General features: G+C 43.2%; 1 protein-coding gene across 2 annotated transcripts; it reads right to left on the bottom strand.

Moving 5' to 3' along the window:
- Positions 1-1,531: 1,531 nt before the first annotated feature.
- MSANTD4 (Myb/SANT DNA binding domain containing 4 with coiled-coils) lies at positions 1,532-13,148 on the bottom strand. 2 transcript variants are annotated; one of them, XM_075140075.1, is made up of 3 exons: positions 12,340-13,148; positions 5,206-5,835; positions 1,532-3,513 (listed from the first exon to the last, which is right to left on the bottom strand). In XM_075140075.1, the coding sequence occupies exons 2-3, from the start codon at positions 5,665-5,667 to the stop codon at positions 2,938-2,940; spliced, it is 1,038 nt and encodes a 345-aa protein (XP_074996176.1). In that variant the 5' UTR covers positions 5,668-5,835; positions 12,340-13,148; the 3' UTR covers positions 1,532-2,937. The 2 variants fall into 2 exon arrangements, with proteins under 2 accessions (XP_074996176.1, XP_074996174.1); XM_075140073.1 differs by having other exon boundaries at positions 12,521-13,148.
- Between the last annotated feature and the right edge of the window lie 227 nt (positions 13,149-13,375).

Below are 13,375 nucleotides of genomic sequence, written 5' to 3'. Positions count from 1 at the left end.
AATCCGAGTTATCCCACTGTCTGGGTAAATGCTCTATGCACTAGGCAATCCTGAACAAACTAGGACAAACTTCCTGAATTCTGCCTCTCATGGTTTAAAAGGGAAAGATAAGTAATTTCTCCAAATCAAGAGAAAATGGTAATGGACACAGAAGGCTATTTTTAACATAAATTTCTTTGATACATATCAGGGAGCTGAAAATTTGTCACTTTATTTCAGTGTATTGGGTTTGCATGGCCAGGTTTTGGTAGCGGGGGGCTACAGGGGTGGCTTCTGTGAGAAGCTGCCAGAAGCTTCTCCCATGACCGATAGAGCCAATGCCAGCCGGCTCCACGACGGACCCGCCGCTGGCCAAGGCCGAGCCCATCAGCGATGGCGATAGCACCTCTGGGATAACATATTTAAGAAGGGGGGGAAACTCTGCAACTGCAGCCGGAGAGAGGAGTGAGAATATGTGAAAGGAACAACTGCAGACACCAAGGTCAGTGAAGAAGGAGGGGCAGGAGGTGCTCCAGGCGCCGGAGCAGAGGTTCCCCTGCAGCTCATGGTGAAGACCATGGTGAGGCAGGCTGTCCCCCTGCAGCCTATGGAGATTAACGCTGGAGCAGATATCCACCTGCAGCCCAGGGAGGACCCCATGCCGGAGCAGGTGGATGCCCGAAGGAGGCTGTGACCCCTTGGGAAGCCTGCGCTGGAGCAGGGTCCTGGCAGGACCTATAGCCCCGTGGAGAGAGAAGCCCACACTGGAGCAGGTTTGCTGGTAGGACTTGTGACCCCGTGGGGGACCCACGCTGGAGCAGTTTGTGAAGAACTGCAGCCCATAGGAAGGACTCATGTTGGAGAAGTTCCTGGAGGACTGTCTCACGTGGGAGGCACCCCACGCTGCAGCAGGGGAAGAGTGTGAGGAGTCCTCCCCCTGGGGAGGAAGGAGCAGCAGAGAAAACGTGATAACTGACCACAACCCCCATTCCCCATCCCCCTGCGCTGCTCGGGGGGAGGAGGGAGAGAAAATCAGGAGTGAAGTTAAGCCCCCGAAGAAGAGAGGTGTTTTAAGATTTGGTTTTATTTCTCATTATCCAACACTGATTTTGATTGGCAATAGATTAATTTCCCCAAGTTGAGTCTGTTTTGCCAGCGATGGTAATTGCCAAGTGATCTCCCTGTCCTTATCTCGACCCACAAGCCTTTTGCCATATTTTTCTCACCCTGTCCAGCCGAGAAGGGGAGTGATAGAGCGGCTTGGTGGGCACCTGGCGTCCAGCCAAGGTCAACCCACCACTTTCAGGAAGAAGACTCTCGGATACGCTTCCTCCTGGGGCATTTTTATCCAGCTGGTTTGCATCTCCTTCCTTTTTGCTTTCTCAAGTAAGAGAGGTTGGTTTAAGTCCTACTTTGAGATGCCTCATCTCTGCGATTTACTACACCGGGAATACAGGCACCATCAGCTTTGGGGTGCTGCAGTGTTGAGAATCCAGGTTTCTCTTCATATCTAGCCCTGTTTCTCTCTGAAGAAACACAATATCAAGAGCAATTTTGGGTTGTAGTAGTCAAATTTATTTCCACTGTAGAAGCACACTTATTTCAGTAATAAAAAAATAACATTTTCTTTGCAGAATAAAAGTAATCCTGTAGTGGTATAAATATATTTACTTGCACAAGAATCCATGTAAGTCACTCAACATATATTCAGATTTAGTATTCTCATAGTCCTAAGTTTCAAATGGAGTCAACAAAAGATAGTTACTTGCAGAAAAACGAGAAACGTGAAGTCTGGCTCAGTTGGGATTTAAACATGTATGAAATAACAGAAAGCTTCCTTGTTTTTTTTATTTTTTTTTTATTTTAAATGAATACATTGCTATGAAAAATACTGACAGCCTTCAGCACTGACCATTTCTGTTTGTCTAATTAAAACATACTATATGGTGTCAGCGATAGAAGCCTCTTCTGGCTGCCTCACGGACATGACCTCCGTTCTGCCCAGGCAGAACTAACATCAAGAGTGTTAGTGTTCAAGCTCAGTGCTCCTTAGTTTGTGCTCAGCTTCTGTGTTTCCACTCCCGAGACTCCCCATCACCAGCTACTGTCTTCCAAGGAACAAACCAGGTCTAGCAATTTACTTCAGGGGGTCATCACAGACTCATCAGACAGCATGCCTGATCAATCAGTAAGTCCCTATGCTATACTAAGACAGGTGCTATATTCCTTATACTGTTATTAATGACCTGGTGCAACCAACAGTCCAGCTTACAGGAGGTATCGTTGATGTGTAACTTTATCTAGTACGAATACTTCATGCAAAACGAAGAATACTATTTTCTGCACTCCCATTCAGTCCAAGCCATGGAACAACAGTAAACACAACTGCAGTGAATTTAACTTGTACTTTAACTTTTAGATAATTCTTGAACTCTTTGTCCAATTGTTGGGGTGGAAAAAAACAAAAAGGGGAAATTAAGTTTAATGAATCAATCGCATCATGACTCTGCGTTATTGTGTTCTGTCTAATTTATACTTATTTACTGTGTGGGCTATCGTCAGCACCATGCCCTCACAACATACGTTGATTTATTCTCATCCTTCCTTACTGTTAGTACAGTGAAAAAAGTACAAGGTTCAGCCTTGATTTTTCTCAATGTGTCTATGAGAGGAGGACACCAAACTAATACAACACAATACTGAAGACAAGAGAACATAACATTTAGTTCTGATACACTGAAAAGCAATTTCACACATAAGCTCATTTATGTAGGCACACTGACGTATTGAGCACCATTCTTTTTTTCCTTTTTTTTTTTTTCCTTTTTCAGTTTAACATCAACATTCAAGTCTGAACAGAAAAATGTTAAGCCTCTAGGACAGTTTCAGTATTACAAAAAGAACTACCTCTATTTTACAAACATCAAAACACTAATGTTGACACTTCAGTCGGGAAGTTCACTGCAAGTGACCCTCTCTCTGAATTCGAAGGCGCTCCTTCTCCACTTGCAAGCGTTCCTTCTCAATCTGCAGCTTCTCCGACTCAAACTTTAGGAACTGCAGCCTCTCTTTCTCTAACTGCAAACGTTCTTTTTCAAGTTTTAACTTTTCAGTTTCTAGATCCAGAGGCTGCACGATAGGTTTTTCTGTTTGGGTGAGGTCATTTTCCAGGGCAGGTTTTTCAGCATGCAGAGTCTCTAGCCTGAGTTTCTCCCATTCAATCTGAAGTCGCTCCTTCTCAATCTGAAGTCTCTCACGCTCCAAGTCAACATGCCGCAAACGTTCTTTTTCAATTTGCAGGCGCTCCTTCTCCACTTGCAACCTTTCAGCTTCAATATCTAGTCGCTGCTTCTCCAGCTCCACCTTCTGCTTCTCCAGATTTATAAGCAAGTGAGAATCTTCATAGGCTAGCCTAGCTTGAGCAGAGCTTAGATTTCCAAATTCTTCAATGTGGGGGAAATCTGGAAGGTCATTTTCCTTTTTCGAATCTGGCAAAACCGATGACAAAATTTCTTCTTCTTCCTCAATAGGAAACTGCAGAGGGGAATGCAATAGACAAGAATTACATTCCAGTCTTTATGCCAGAATAAATTTGTTACACACAACTTGACTGAAAAGAACACACTGTGTTTTTTCATCTTAAAAACTACCCAGAACTGTTTAACTGACATGCTGTGAAATAACCATGTTAGATCAAAAGACTGTTTTCTACCATTACACAGGTAGAAAAACACGCTTTATCTGCAAGCTAGTATCTGGTAATGAAAAATGGAAAATCAGCTTGTCAGTGGACATGCAAGAACATGCAGAAAACACTGCACAATAGATATTATAGAGCATTCAGAACCACTGATAGAAAACTGGATCTAAAAAAGCATATGTTGTTCTTATTTTTCATATAGCTGTGTGACATTTATGTAAGGCACTAGGAATTTGTTGTGACTAATTATTTATCAGAGCAGCTGGATCCATAGGCTATGTGGTATGTAAGCTAACCCAGCCTTCACTAACTTGAGGATTCCATTTCTAAAAAACATTTAACACTGACATTTTTCACATGCTCCTAACCCTTCAAACTGTATTACATGGGTCAATGAACAGGACTTGTTTAACCAATTTTGTATTACCACATTTGCTGTAAAGCTATTTATGACACAGATGACTAGGTGGTTAGGACCATTGCTCTTGGCGGACTGTAACAACTCATGCAGAATTATAGCCCTTATGTGCTACAAATTCATAGTACACAAGGGATAACTGTTTCCCATTAAGTATGCTGCAAAAGAAAGGCAAACTGAGGAAGATAGGGGTTCAGAAAATCTTAAGACAATGAGAGCCACTGCCAGTCCTGTAGCATTAGAGCAGACAGACACTGTTCTTCAGCAGCTGTCAGACAGCAGTCTCGCTACCATTTAACAGCTTATACTGATTTTTTCCCAGCACACATCTCATCTGAGCTGGAGTTGAGACAGGAGTTGCTTCCCCCTCCTTTCCCCCCCAAAAAAAAACCCCCAAACCAAAACTGTTTGAGTACCCCTTTCTGAAATGAGAACTCTATATCTACACAGACACAACAAAACTATCCAAACACTCGACTTCACTCCAGCTGGCTGCCTACCCCAGCACAGTCACAGTACTACTATGAGTAACAACCTGTCTACAGGATCCACAGCTGCTTGTCAAATTCACACTAAAATTCTGACAGAGAGGAATGGCTGACTGACTTATTCAAGTAATATTTTCATCTCCTGTGGGTTCATTTTAAGAAATGCAAACAGTATTCTATTTCCTTCTGTATTCTATTTCTTTCTGTACCTGCAGGTAACATACACTTTCATCTGTTAAAGAGGTGCATTTCTCTTCTCCATTCATTCATCCAGACAGCCTAAGTATTAAAATAACCCGTTTCCTTCAACAGCATATTTTCATTCTACTGACTGAACTAATTCTTATCTATGACACATACAAATGGAAAATACATGTGCAAATACATATTCAAAGTTGAGGGATATCAATTTAATAATCGACATCCAAGACCTTACACACAATTGCAAGTTGCTAGATTTTAATACCATCTCTCTGAAGCATATTTGTTTCCACAGTTTCTTTAATTCGCACATTCAGAAAAAACAGAAACAGATGCTATGAAGAAACACAGCAAAAATCCTTATGCTGAAATGAAACGAAGGCCATATTGCATATAGCTAACGTATGTCAGTCACTCACTTCAAAATTCTGCGGATCCTCCTCTTCCTCTTCTACTTTGATTTCTGTTAAAGATCCACCAGCTTCTCTGAAGTCAGTGATATTTTGCCATTCAAAACTAGATTCAATTGCAAATCCCATTTTCTCATCCATGTCTTCATTGAGAGAGTCATCTAAATTGGATGAAGGAAGGTGAAACCCAGCACCTACTACTTTGATGTTTGCATTCAGACGTTTTCTCTTCATGAGTGCTCTCCAGTCAAGGTATCGCCTTTTCACTTCTGTCCCTGTTCTTTGCTCTCCTTCACCTACAGCATTTACACACTCCGCTATTTCCTCCCAAGCTTTCCGTTTCATCTCATTAATTGTTGTATTAAGTTGCTTTGAAAAGAGTACTTCTCTCCTTTTCCTGATTTCCTTAAGGAGAGTTTGAGTTTCCTGAACACTAAAATTGCTTTTTCTTTTTCTTTTTAATTGTTTCATTTTTTCCAGCTTTAACCTAATAATTTCACCACAGTAGACTACAGAGATGATCTGACACTAATCAGTTATTAATACAAATAAAATTTAAAAGCCAATGAAAGCAGAGCTCAGTTCTCGTGAAGTGAATTTTCTCTTCACTTTGTAGTATTTTCCTATTTGTCAGGCTTCCTAAGAGAAAAAGAGCAAACAACATAAATCTCCAAGGTATACACTGTGTATTTTCATTTAACGAACTTGACTCCTAAGTTGTCATTTAAGGAATGCATATTTTGAACTGATTGTTCATTGGAGAGAAGAAAACAATTTTGTTAAACTCTGAATATAAAGTAGCTATAGATACCTTCTCCAATCTCATATGAATTATAAATCCATTAATATATCCATGTCATGAACCGTTAAGGTTGAGTTGATATTTCCATTACAAAAATACAGCTGTTTTCCTTCAACTCTTAGAGTTTTGCCAGTCAGAATTTGCTTAAGGCTGAAATTTAACATACACATTTCAGTTTGAATGCTAAATTATTTCCAAAAGAAGCTAGAATTGTTATATCATTACTTCAAAAACATGAAATGTTTAGAGGACCGAAATTTCTGAGACACATTTTAAATAAAACACCATTTCCAGCCAAAAAAAAAAAAAAAAATTATATGAAAAGTTCACGTTTTAGAGGCTTCTGACCTCTCAATCACAAAAAAAGAGCTGGAACAATTCTGCTGAATGTCAGAAAGTAACTACTCGTTCAAACAAATGTCATGCATTAGAGATGTTTTAACAGGAAACAGATTTAGGAATAAGTTATTACATGCCCATGGTAAAGTCCTCCTCTATCCTTCTCACACTGCAAAACACCTCATGTCAGATGTGATGACAGGTGGAAAGCGTGTCTAGTCCTCTACCCTCAGCAATAGCTGGCCCTCTGCCTCATGCTCAAAAGAAAACTAAACCCCATAATACACCTGACAGACTGTGTGCAATTCTGTGGACAGAAAGTACAGAAGGTGGAAAGTTTGACTGGGGGAAACAGAGGACAATTAATGCAGTGATGAATATATCATAGACCACATTACGAAAAAAAAAAAAAAAAAGAAAAATTGAAAGCAGAGACAGAGAATAAAGAAAGGTTCTTGGTCAGACTGCTCGGTAATGGTCCAATTTAGGATTTATTTTGAACTTTCGTTTGTACCACGTTACCTACCACTTTAAGTAGGTTTAAAAGGCTTTAAACCAAGTAGGCCAATGATTCACTATACAGTACTTACAGTTTCAAGCTGTTATGTTTGTTCACTATTAAGCTAGTATTGACTTTTTGTCCACCTGAAGCAAATGGCTCGCAGATTACATATTTGATCGCTACTGACTAATGGACTTAATCCTTAAACTCCCCCCCAGCTATACAGCATTCTTAAATTACTAAGTACTTTTTTCTCCTGTTAATCTCCTAAACTTGGTTAAAACATACACATCAGCACATTATACAAAAATTCTCCATTTGGGGAATAATGCACACAATAGTTTAGACACCATTCTTCATCTCCTATGCACTATTGACTGCAAGAAAGTGGTTCACTTGCAAAGTTTTCCATATCAAGGAACATTCTTTCATATCCAACACGTAAGCATGCTGGCATCAAGTATTTTTTAAAACGTTGCATTTAGGAAACTGGTTTACTACTTTTCCTTGTTAAAATATTGCCATCACTGTGAATCCATTTACTTCCGATGGTTACTAGCTAGCAAATATGCAAAACCGAGCCCCAAGAAGAAATCAACTGCATGAAGCATGAGCATGTATCAGCATGGACCACCCTACAGTGCTCCCATGCAGTTATGCAGCACTTCTGACTCCTCAGACTCAAGCTGGAAGCTGCACGTTGCTGTTTAAGATGCGTGAAACTTCCTGCCCTTCAGAAAATAAAATACTAACTGGTTTTAAGAAAAGGGAATTATTTAAAAAAATACCCAAAACCTACTGTTTTAACGTAGACCCTTAACTTGACATGACCAGTACTAAAAAAAAAAAAAGCTGCTGTTTGAAAAGTCAGATTTATACCACAACACAGCACTATATCTGCTAGAATTACTTAAATTCTTCTGAGACCTTTCATCTGATCTTTAAGCGTCTCCCTTAACCTTTATTATTATAAGTTTACCACAAAAAGATACTCAGGCTTTCAAGAAAGCAGCATCGTATTTACTTGTCTGGCAGTAAATCAATTTATTTGGTACTTGCTGTGCTTTTCAAACGCAAATTACAGCATTAGTGCTTTCCTATTATTATGGCAACTGAGTTTCTTGACCTATGTATTAAATTCTAAGTTATTTTGTGTAAGGTATTTTTTTAACTTTTAAAAAGTGACCAAGCAGGTAAATTCTTCAGAAAAATTACCTGCACCCAGAACGAATTAAGAGGACTTTTAGAAGCTTCACTGTTAGTAAGGCAAATATTCTGGACTGATAAATATATAAATTAAGCTGTGATTCCTGGTTACTGGGGAATGACCAAGTACTCATATCTTCACGCTGGCTTTAGAAACACACACATTTGCACTTACCTATTTTCAAGGTGGGGAGTGTGTGTGAAAGATTCAGAGGTATCCATTTTGAGTTGGTCTTCCAAAAGGTAAAAAGAATTACATAGACTTCTTTTATACAACATAAGTTTCACAAGTATTATAGTATTTCTGACTTGTCACTACCAAGAAACTGAACCTCTGTTTATATGGTCACACTTATTTTTATTGAAATCAGTAGGATTTCACATTTGATTTTAAGCATGTACTTAAGTGAACATTCCAAGTACTCTGCTAACTATGGAGAAATGGGTCAGACTTTCCAAAATACTTGCCAATTGGATATGTCAAACCCTTGAAAGTACTAGTAGATTCTTAATTGTCTCTTAAGGTACCTAAATATCAGAGTTTTTCTGAATCACAGCCGTTTTCATCTAAACATATACACTGGCTAAGTCCTTTACTGTTCACCCCCAGCTGGGATGAACAAGGCTCTCTGGTCATTCCCCAGTAACAGGGAACCACAGGATTTTAGAGACTCCTATGGTATCTCTATTTACCCTGGCCCTCCCTCAATTTCTCAGTGCCAGCACAGCAGGATAAAGTGGGCACAATCACAGGAAAACAAACAAACAAAAAAAGGGTTTTCAAAACAAATTTTCATCAACATTATTTTCTAAATATAATTCTACATGAATGCGGAAAACAGAGACAGCCAAGCTTTAATCTTAGCTCTAGAGAAGGTTGAGAGTTAAAACACACAAACAACAGGTTACTCTGTGGGTCAGCCTCGCTGCTCCTTGCGCGGGTGTTGTGCATCACCTGTCTGATCTCCCCAGCCACTCTTTGTGATGTGCCTAATCTTGCTTTTGGGTTTTATGCCATAAGCCAAGCACGTAACCTTTAAGAATTATAATACTAACTTGGAAACTACTGGCATCCAATTCCTTTATAATGTAAAGTGTCCTGGTTTCGGCGGGGATAGAGTTAATTTTCTTCCTAGTAGTTGGTATAGTGCTGTGTTTTGGACTTATTATGAGAATAATGTTGATAACACACTGCTGTTTTAGTTGTTGCTAAGTAGTGCTTACACTACTCAAGGACTTTTCAGCTTCCCATGCTCTGCCAGGCACACAAGAAGCTGGGAGGGAGCACAGCCAGGACAGCTGACCCAACCGGCCAATGGGCTATTCCACACCATATGACGTCATGCTCAGCATATAAAGCTGCGGGAAGACGAAGGAAGGGGGGATGTTTGGAGTGATGGTGTTTGTCTTCCCAAGTCACCGTTACGCACGATGGAGCCCTGCTTTCCTGGAGATGGCTGAACACCTGCCTGCCGATGGGAAGGAGTGAATGAATTCCTTGTTTTGCTTTGCTTGCGTGCGCGGCTTTTGCTTTACCTGTTAAACTGTCTTTATCTCAACCCCCGAGTTTTCTCACTTTTACCCTTCCGATTCTCTCCCCCTTCCCACCGGGGGGAGGAGTAAGTGAGTGGCTGTGTGGGGCTTAGTTGCCGGCTGGGGTTAAACCACGACGTAAAGTTTTCTTTTAGGATTTTTTTTTTTTTGCTAGAACATGTCTGATACAAGGCCCTGAACTTCCCAGTAAAACAGCAGCAAAGCCTACCTATTTTAAAACTCATGACTATTAACTTCCAATTGGTAAGGATATCTTACCTTTTTGAAAGCATATTGCCTAATTAAAGACAATTCCTTTCTTATCAATATAAATGGGTGTTAATGAATTGTCTTAACAGTATATTGACTTCCAGAGTCAGATCAACTCTACTGTGGGACTGTTTACCTTGCTGATATATTAACTAAAAAACATTATTATCTAACTAATGCTGAGGTTTGGGATATTCTGTTTTCTGACATTACTAGATGGTCTCCAGGATATTACTTTTTAATGCTGAAAAATGAACTGTTACATGCTCAAAGTATATAAGGGACAGGAATAGTAATAAGCTAAGCTAGGATTTGTACACATTCTAGATAGTTACAGAAAAAAAAAAACAAAACTATCACCATTTTGAAAAGCATGATTTACAAAAACATGATATAGAGCATGTTTAAATTTTGCTGATACGAAGTCTAAAGCATGAAATGCATACATTTGAAAAAAAAAAGACGTAGATGGACATTACAGTTTTTTCGAAATCGGAACTGTAACTGCTCTACATTTTAGTGTGTTTAGCAGAGGATTCCACAGCAAATAGTATTTGCTGAGTGCACCAATTGGGAAGATGGGCAGTTCACTCAGAAAAAGTATGTGGAGATAAGAGCAGAGGTGAAAAAAAAAACTTTTGGTCACCACTATGAAGGTAAGAGAAGATATCTGCAAGAAAAAAATTCCTTCTGGACTATACGACCAAAAGTACTTCTGGTACATGACCAAAGCCATCAGTCACCTGACAAGGAATAGCTGCAGACTGGTCAAGTGACAGACAAATCCCTGGGAAATAACAGACGATGCAAACAGCCCATTACATGACCAGCCCATATGCACCCATGGTGCTAGCTGCAAATGCAAAATGTGTATTTTTACAGTTTGGGTAGTGCAAAGTGCTAGCTAGAAAAAAAGAAACAATTCTGATCATAGGATAACAGAAGGATTTCAAGGGTTTTCCAGGAAAGATGGCAATGTGGAGCTATGAGTTTGATGCAGCCCTGTGAGGCCAGAAGCAACCTGTGGTCAAGAAGGTCCTCATCAGTGGACTAAAGAAACACAAACTACTTGTCAGGGTTGAAACGAAACAAGTATTGCATAACTAAACTGAACACTCCACAAACACACAGAACACACATACACTGAATAACTTTTGACGTACTTAATGACAGAGGCATCCACATTCTGCCTCTGTGTCTTTGTGACTCCTTTGCTCACACCTTATTGTGTGAACACGTGCTGAACAAACAAACAAACCCAAACAAGCAAGCAAGCAAAGAAATCCATGCATTCACCAGGACTGAAAATTGTTGCTAGCATCAAACTTGAATTATTCTCTAGAAAAATCATGACTTTTTTTTTAAGTACAATGCCTTGATGGTTTGCCTTTTTTTTTCTTTTTTTTAAACTTTCAGAGCTTATGATTGAAGAAAAAAAACTTTAAATCAGAAGGACCTGCTACCTGTATTTTTTTTTTAAATAAAATTTGAGAGTCAGAGATCTTTGCATTATAATAAAGCCTAGGGCTTTCTGGAAAACTTTGCATGTGATTCATAATGGATGGCTACATTGGCTTGGAGCAACTTATGCTTTTGTACTAAGAGAGGCTTTAGTACAGGAGGATCCGGGTGGTGCTGAACACAGGCCACCAAATGGACAGTCCTCCCTGCAAGGAGCTTGCAGGTTGAGCACCTGAAAGGGCAAGCACCAAAGGGAACCAACTCCACCTAAAAGGATCATTTAACGAAGCAGAGAGGAGGTACCAAGGATGGAAAGCAGCTATGGATTCAGGCTGTTGAATCCAGATTCATCAGCCAAAAGTTCCCCACCCCCTGAAACAGCAACGGCCACGAACGGAACAAAACCCCCCCTCCGAGCAGGGCGCGCATTTTGGAAGGACGAAGGCAGGCACAGCCCCCAGGTCCGAGGCGGCCCACCCAGCCAGCGACCTCGCCGCCGGCCGGCGGGGCCGCAGGGCCGGCCCGGTCCCGCCAGGAGGCGCACGAAGCCCTGCGGGGAGGCCGAAGCAGGCAACAAAGAAAGGCGAGGGCACGGCCGGTTGTCCCGGCCGGCGCACCCCCGAGCCCCGCCGGGCCCCCTCCGGGAGGGCGGCAGCGCCCTGGGGCGCGGCCGCGGGGCCCCCGCCGCGCTGGGCCCTAGGGAGCAGGTGGGCCCGCTGTCCCCACCCGCGCCGCAAGCGAGGGCCGCCCCCGGCAAGTGACCCGCGCGGGTCGGCGGGGCCCTGCGCCTCTCCCGGGAGGAGGAGGAGAGGGCGGGGAGCTTCCCCGCGGGGCCGCCGGGGAGGACGGCGGGCAACCGCCTCACCGCCCTCAGGGGCCGAGGGCGGCAAAGCCCCACCGCTCTCCCCCTCCGCGAAGGGGCCGGGGGCCGCCTGCCCCCCGCGCGGGCAGCAGCCCCACGGGGGAGCGGCTGCCTCGGGCCCGCTCCCCGCCCCGCCCGGGTCCCCAGGGAGCCGCGCAAACTACTCACCTGCGCCCAACTCTCCCCTGCGGGTCGCCGGCCCTTTAACAGCCACCGCCCCCCCATTGGGCGAGCTGTGTGCCTGTTAGTCCTTCCCGCACGCCTATTGGCAGTCCACGTCCGCCACTTCTCCCCCACCCCGCCCCCTCACCGACCTGACGCGCCAGGCGGGCCGGAATCCCCCACATACGCTTGGAACGCGGTAACTCCTCTCCCAGCAGAGCCCCCGCCGTGCGCAGACCTCAGACAGCATTGGCTACAGTCGCTGCTTGTCTTCCCGGTGCCTGCCGGTGATTGGATAGTGGCTGTCAAGGCCCGCCTCTCCCCTCAATGAGCTTCCGGCGGCGGGGATCTCGCTGGGTCACGGAGGAGTCAGACGGGGCGGTTCTGCTGTCGCTCTCCTGCCTGCTTCGTCTGGGGGGGCGGTGGCGGTGGCGGCGGCGGCGGCGGGAGAGGGCTGGCGCCTCTGCAGCGGTCTGTAAGGGAGGGGGATGCTCAGCCTCCCGGTGCTCCTCCTCTTGCCGGTGCGCCGTGTGCCCGGAGGCCCCGTGGGCCCTGCGTGAGAGTGCGGGTTTGCCCCGTGGGCCTTTCCACGGCCGTGTAGGAGCAACCAGAAAACAGCAGCCAGAGCCAACGTGGCCAGGAGGCTTGTGATGGCAGGGCTAACGCATCACAATTTGCATTTCTTTGTAAACTGTGTGGTTTGAGTGTATTGTGGGTTTTGTGATTAAGATAGTGAAATAATGTTTGTGGAGATACGGTAATAATTATCTCTCGAAAAGTGCTGTTTATGTAAGTGAATATACATGCAAAACACTTGTGGAGCTTTCTGTTCTTCGGCTCTTCCTTTTTGTGTCCTCAGCCACACATGAAGTGTCTGGCACTTGCTATTTGTATTACATCCTGTTGCCTTGGTAACATAACCTTTGTGCAGGCTTACGGCGCTACTTGCAGGTAGATAATTCAAAGTATTTTTTTCCTGAAGTTCGCTACCTCCTTTCAGCCTAGCCTGATGCACACATGTATTATTTTGCATATTTATTAA

This window comes from Calonectris borealis, chromosome 1 (genome assembly GCF_964195595.1).
Source record: "Calonectris borealis chromosome 1, bCalBor7.hap1.2, whole genome shotgun sequence".
NCBI lineage: Eukaryota > Metazoa > Chordata > Aves > Procellariiformes > Procellariidae > Calonectris > Calonectris borealis.
Note: the sequence above shows the minus strand (reverse complement) of the source record. Positions and strands in the feature narration are given on the sequence as shown.

Excerpts from the sequence above, each read along its gene's own strand:
- MSANTD4 (XM_075140075.1), bottom strand. The coding sequence starts at position 5,667 with ATGAAACAATTAAAAAGAAAAAGAAAAAGCAATTTTAGTGTTCAGGAA. Across the intron at positions 3,514-5,205 it reads AGGATCCGCAGAATTTTGAA|TTTCCTATTGAGGAAGAAGA; the intron begins GTGAGTGACTGA and ends TCCCCTCTGCAG.